General features: G+C 34.7%; 1 protein-coding gene across 2 annotated transcripts; it reads right to left on the bottom strand.

The window, feature by feature from the left end:
* Nucleotides 1-354: 354 nt before the first annotated feature.
* Nucleotides 355-6,422, bottom strand: LOC116032396 (protein HESO1-like). 2 transcript variants are annotated; one of them, XM_031274922.1, is made up of 10 exons: nucleotides 6,292-6,422; nucleotides 5,800-5,859; nucleotides 4,543-4,731; nucleotides 4,204-4,374; nucleotides 3,397-3,581; nucleotides 3,000-3,095; nucleotides 2,675-2,720; nucleotides 2,117-2,223; nucleotides 1,878-1,979; nucleotides 355-1,797 (listed from the first exon to the last, which is right to left on the bottom strand). In XM_031274922.1, exons 2-10 carry the CDS (start codon nucleotides 5,816-5,818, stop codon nucleotides 1,042-1,044), a joined length of 1,671 nt encoding a protein of 556 aa, XP_031130782.1. In that variant the 5' UTR covers nucleotides 5,819-5,859; nucleotides 6,292-6,422; the 3' UTR covers nucleotides 355-1,041. The 2 variants fall into 2 exon arrangements, with proteins under 2 accessions (XP_031130782.1, XP_031130783.1); XM_031274923.1 differs by lacking the exon at nucleotides 6,292-6,422 and adding an exon at nucleotides 6,185-6,287.
* Between the last annotated feature and the right edge of the window lie 347 nt (nucleotides 6,423-6,769).

Here is a 6,769-nt window from a genome sequence, read left to right on the forward strand (position 1 = left end):
ATGATCAATAGTTATTGCGTGGACTGTGGTCCACACAACTGTGTAGACCACAATCTAAAATGACATCGTTCCGCATAATTTTTTTCACGTGTACCACTACAACATACATTTTTATAACTTATAATTTATATTATTTTCTAACCCATAAAATATATTATTCTAACTTATAAAATTCAACGTCGTTTTGGACCATGGTCCACACTGTGTGGACCATAATTTGCCCAATACGATCTGACTTCAAATTGAATTGGACTCTCAGGAGAGATGTCTTATCTCTTATGTCTGTCTATCAGAGTCCTTGTTGCATCAAACAAGTTCTGCAGATTCAGAAGCTAACAAACAGACCATTTCAAGTTCAATTACAACACCAAACTGGCATGTTTTAATAAGAAAATGGCTAAACACAACATTGCAAAATGACCCCTCAAAAGGCGGACATATTACAATTTCAGAAACAATGGTTTGAGTTTTACATTTGTCCAAAAAGATGTTTCTAGAGAGCTTTTCTCTAAGAAATGAAATGTACCTGGCTGACTTCACCTATTGAGTACAATAACTTGGTAACTTACAAGATGTTTGATTGCACTTGCCATTGTTTAATAAAAAACAAAAACACATCCTCTAAAGCAAACAATACTAATTAGATGTCTTAGTTTATGCTCTTTCTGCCAATTTTGCTTTGTTCTTTCTGTCAAGATTTCATTAACTTGAAAAGCGGAGGATTTTTAAAGAACTTTACAGGGGGAAGTCAATGGATGATTTGTTAGTATGGATCATCAGGTCATAAATATGAGATAAGTTACTGAAATTTTGACAGGAAAAAAACAATAGCATCGGACAAAATTGACAGAATAAGCATAAGTTGGGGGCCATATTGACATTTTTGCTATGATTGTCCAAAGCAGACTATGATGGTTACAATATTGGATGATATATTTTCTATTGGCATGATTTGAAACTAAACATCTTATGTTAGAGGACTCGTCTAAACCAAGCGGGTAGAAAAGTTTACTCAAGGAAAGGAAGAGTTGGTGCTACAAATTAAAACAATTTGGAACCAGCAAGGGGATATGCTAACAAATCAGAAGCAGATGGCAAATTTGCTACTCTTTGAGTCTCAGCAGCATGGCTAGGAAACATCTGGTTTGCTATAGGTGGAAAAGTAGGATAAACACTTGGAGTAGGCAAATTTGGAGGTCTAAAAGTCCTTTGAAGTTGGTCATGAGGATGACTCGGGTGGTATACGATTGGAGTAACCAATGATGTGGCTATATCACTCTCCCTAACATAGTCAGAAGACAGCCAGTTACCTGCGTTAGATGCATAAGTAGGATGAGCAATTGGAATAGGTAGATATGGGGCTCTATCAGTCTCGCTATACTGCATTTGCCCAAAAGCACCGGTATCTCTCATCCTTTTTGTGTTGGTAGAGGGAACTGATGATCCATCAGTCCTCGTCCTCTTTCCCAAGGCTGATTGACCCCTATGCTCAACATTTCTGGTTTGACGAGATGCTTTGTGACCACCCATTGCATCTTTGTTCTCTCTCCAGGTAGTCAATCCAGGAGGTGCATTAGATTTTGTGACATTTGCATTCCAATTCATCGTAACTCCGCTTTCTGATATGGCCACATCTTTGCCGAACAAAAATTCACTTAATGCATACCCTTCCATTCGGCAACTCAAAAAATCAGAAATGCGCTCAATAGAAAGGTTAATGCAATCGTTTATTCTTTTCATTTCACTCTCTCCTACTGCCCTTGCAACATTTTGGGATCGGTCAGTGAAATCCTCAACCTGTGAGAGACCATTAACTAGCATAAATATAGTGCGCTTCTAAAAGAAAAGAAGGATCCGAATAAGCCAAGTACAATTACAGTTATGCAGCCAACTTTATGATCCCAAGTCTTAGATATCCAAGATCCCTCGTAAGTGCTGACACACAGACCTTGGAACCAAAGTTCATCGACTGATGATAACTGCAAATAACACAACCACGCAGAAATGCTCAACATTGGGAATAAAAAATCAGTAATGAAAAGATAAGTCAATTAATAGGCTTCTTGGAAAGTGAATTTTATGTGAGTTTAAATACAGAGGAAATATATAATAGCACCATAAGTAATAACGTCAGAAACAGCTCAGCCACTGATTCTGTATTGTTTTGTCCATAATTAACAAACTTATGTAATGACTTTGCCACAGCTCCAGTATCACAACCATCTGCAACAAGCCAAAAGTTAAAGTTGTACCGCTGTGTAAAAGTGACGAAGAAATTGTAGTTTTTGCAATTAATCATGGTAAATAGAAGTTCAGAAAACATTCTCAAAGTTAAATGGAGAATCTAGCTCCTGATATTGAGTGTGGAGGTATTAAAGAATGCTAACGATGTGCCAGCTCTACAGAGAAGAAGAGCTATCATCTGTAGGAAATTTCTAAATATCACTATGGTATGAAATGTTAAAATCTCTTTTTGGAACAAGCCACTCTGAACTGTGTTTCAAATAATATTTTAAAACATGTACTTATTGATTTACTAAAAAGATTTCTTTTGCCAACTACTATGTAGTGTGATGGCACCATTTTGGGCTGAAAAAGATTTAGAAAGTATAGAACAAATACTACCTTATAAAGAATTACGTGTTTAAAAAATAAGATATCTTTTAGTAATTACCTTTAAGAATTGCAGAAAATGGTGGCAGTATTGGATGATTACGAGTCTGCAAGGTTTTAGTTACCCAAGAGAACAGTAGCTGGTTAATCAATCAGTCAATGAGGACATGCACTTAATAGTAAATTCACAGTGATGACTAAAGTTAATGATACAAAAATCTTAGAGGAATTTGTGACTTAAATAACCCTTCAATTTAACAAACAATTTTTACTAATTTGTTAATATTACTCATAAAATGCAGATTTCTTCAAGTGCATAAATCTTCCGAAAATAGTATGAATATTAGAGTTAACCAATGACTAAAGAATTTGAACTGAAACCGCACCTGCAAGTGAAATGCCACCAGAAGTATTATACTTAATGAGTTCAAGGTTTTGTCCCTTGCACTATTAATGTTATGTGCTTGAGCCCATGCTTTCATCTGTAAAGAAACTATCATCAAATGCTACAGCAGCAAATCTGAATTATCCATCGGAAAGAACAATATGTGGTGCCATTTGAAACACTCAATTAAAACCAATTTTCTGAAAATTACTATTCAACTCATCATTCTTTGATGGTGCTTTGATTGCTTTCCCTTGGGGATTATCAATTATCGGCAAAGAAATATGTCGACCCACTAATGCACGAAAATCATGCAAAAAAAAATGTTTTTGGAGCAAGGGACCATAAAGTTTATTATATCGAGCATCAATAAGAACACAAAAGGATGGACACATTACCAAAAAGCATAGTTTGCGAAACCTTTCATCAATGAGAGAAACAAAGTAGAGAATCTTGGATTTCAAGATTCCATCCTTGTTTCCCACTGATATATCACACTCAACCCCAGTTCCACTATCAACAACTTTCAGAACAGGCACAATAGCACGGGTAATTGGGTTGACACCATGAACATGTCCACTACCTGAAACATATATAGATAGGTGAGAGAACAGATAAGCTCTGACAATTTACAACATAGATAACATGGCTTAGAACAACCCAAACGCCTAAACAACCGTAATAGTAATATAACACATTCTGATAGTTAGTAATATAATAATAATAATAATAATAATAATAATAATAATAAAATCACTAAACCCTGACAGATATTTCCATGCATGAAGAAACTTAACACTCCATCCCATTTTTATTGCCCACTATCAACTTCTAAATAGTAGTTAATAAAAAGAATTCTTAAAATGCCCCTAGCACATTAATAAAATTGAATGCATTCCATGCAAAAGCTGGGAATAAGTGGAATATTACAAGTATTTTAAAGCCTTGACTAAATTTTCTTAAATATGTGTCTAATCGAAGTGGCCAATAAAAATGGAATAAAGGGACAACTTGGCAATGACAGCTAATCCAAGTAAGGTGTTAGCATTTATTATCTTTCTCATGGTCAGCTAACCTAAATGTGAAACATATTACGTAAGCAATTTCTTATATTGGAAACTTGGTGAGACCTACAAGTTTGGAACTGATAAGACAGTTTTATTAAGACAGCATAAGCAATAAATGAACTTGTTTTTGAAATTTACGCTGAAGTAAATTAAGCTTCTTTGCAAGCTTCTTGAGAGTACTAATCTTCCTGTCACGCGGGATGTCAACATTGCTAAAATTAACAGATAGATCTAGGTCACTTTTTGCTGCAAACAGATCCATTGTGAAAGACCCAAACTCCACAACACGAGGAATATCACGAGAGCAGCCTGAAACAAAGAATTTAGCAGAACAAATTTTATTCTTTGTATAAAAACTCATGTCAAATGGTCAAATCTATTCTATATACTTGGAAAATCTTAAGCATGAAAAAAAAAATAATAATAATAATAACTAGGAAAGTGAATATATAAAGAAAAATTCATTACTATATTTACCATAAATTTCCTTGACAATTTCATTAAATATGCGGATCAAATCTCTCCGAGCATCATAATCACTTGGTTTAGGGAACAGAACAAAACAAACACCATGAAGCAATTCTTCCAACCCAGATGACTTTTCCAAGGCTATTTTGTACTTGAGCAATGTCTTCCTCTGACACTTGTCAGCTTCCTTGCGCAGAACTAACATAAGGGATACATTAATTGATAACATAATCTTTTCACAAAAAAAAAAAGTTGATAACATAACAATTACAGTGATAGTTGGTTTCTTTCATTTTCCTTTTTGAGAGAATTTTTTTTCTTCCGTTCCTCAATTAGTCAATGTAGTCCTTCACAAAATTGGTTCTTAGATGTGCCAAATTTGTGCAATTTTTGACCCTCACTGTAAGAAACTGCAGAACCAACCTCCTCCATTTCTTCCTCAGTTCTCCATGCTCCATGACAGTTTACAGGCTTATCTTACTTTATTCCCATTACTTCCAAACCAGGGGAAGAACCCCGAATTCAAAATCCCCTTTTTGAAACCAATTTTATCCTTCTCCCAAATATCATAAAAGCTACCAGCGGCGCAAAATTTAGGGACCAAGATCACACAAGGCAACAAACCATGGGTATTGATTCATTTCAATTATATTTTATTGACAATTTTATTTTATTTTATTTCCTTTGAGAAGTTGGTTAGTTTTTCATATTTTGCTCCTTTCCTTCTACACTCAAAACTCCATTGCACAACTACAAGCATAGGCAAGCCACGAGCTCCTCCCAGCAGCATTCATCGCCCGTTGACACGTGCATTTGCCCAGAGACATAACATAAAATCAAACTTATTTGGCACATCTAAGGACTAATTTTGAAAACAACAATTATGAAGGAAAAATCAACTAGTGGTGGATGACTGTGGGATGAAAAAAGTGATTCTCCCTTAATTCTTATTCTTTTATCCACTTTTTGGTGGATGGTATGGACATGCTTACTGTGCCAATAGAGATGATGTGTGTTACATGACAAGTAAAGCTGTAGGCTTGAGTGATATAGCAAATGCAAACAGTTTTATATGGCACTGTCAAAATTTGAGCTAATTGACTATGTTTTGCATAGGATTAAAAGTATGTGACAGCATAAAAGAACAGGTAGGAGTAAAATTGACCAGAAGTGTAAGAAATAGGGGCAAATAAGCAATAAAGCCACATTTTCCCTTTTTAAATAGCAGTTACATAAACATCAAAACAAGTGTGCAAAACCACTAACCTTCTACTGTCAATGACATGGTCTGCAAGTTACAAGCTGATAATATCAATTCACTGTCGTCTGTCACAAAGAAAAGCAATTCATCTTAAACAATTACTTGTTATATAACTAAACAGAAAGAGGTTCGTGAAAGAACACTATAAACAAAAATGCAGCCTTAGCGAACTCAATGTATATCTTTTATAAACCAACAGAAAGAGGTTCGTGAAAGAACACTATAAAACCCCTTGTTGACGTAGAACAATATAGAATAGAACCCTAATAAATAAATTAAAAAAAAAAAAAAATCTAAGCAGCCAGTATCATTTCTAAGTACAGCAACGACAAAAAACCACAATAACTTTGAAATGTATACAACAACTAAAAAGAAGTAGAAAAAACTTACATACAAAATCAGGTGAATTAGATTCAAATGTGCAAACATACTGGGAAAAAGAGAAATCTTTCAAGGTAGCAAAAGAATTTATAGAATGAAAATTAAAGGGCAAATACCAAATTTGTTTGATAAATTCTTTCAGAGAAACTGCTTCGAAGAACAGTCTTTTCTTCGGCAATTACAAAATTCGGCGAATCCAGTCATGATTGAACAAGGGCCTGGTCGGCTGTTTTCTTATCCGCGTTTTGTCTTTTAGAATCCTGGGATTACTGCTTTCGTAATAAAAATATCCCGGGATTTCTGATAGTAATAATTAGCACCTTAACTTTTTCTAAATTATAGTTAAGCCCACAGTTATTTTTACCGTAAATCCGTAATAGGTAATGTTGACCGTGATTTGAAAAAAAAAAAAAAAAAACTAACCGAACCAATATGCTAATGGTTCATGTATGATTCATAACTTAACATATCCGTTAAAAAAAAAACATTTTTCAATATACATATATTTATGGATGGTCTAACCAATGGGGTAGCTCAAATGGCAAGTGAGCTCTCTTTGTGGGGAAGAATTTCGGGAGAACCCGGGTTCGATTC

This window comes from Ipomoea triloba, chromosome 10, assembly GCF_003576645.1.
Source record: "Ipomoea triloba cultivar NCNSP0323 chromosome 10, ASM357664v1".
Taxonomy (NCBI): Eukaryota; Viridiplantae; Streptophyta; class Magnoliopsida; order Solanales; family Convolvulaceae; genus Ipomoea; species Ipomoea triloba.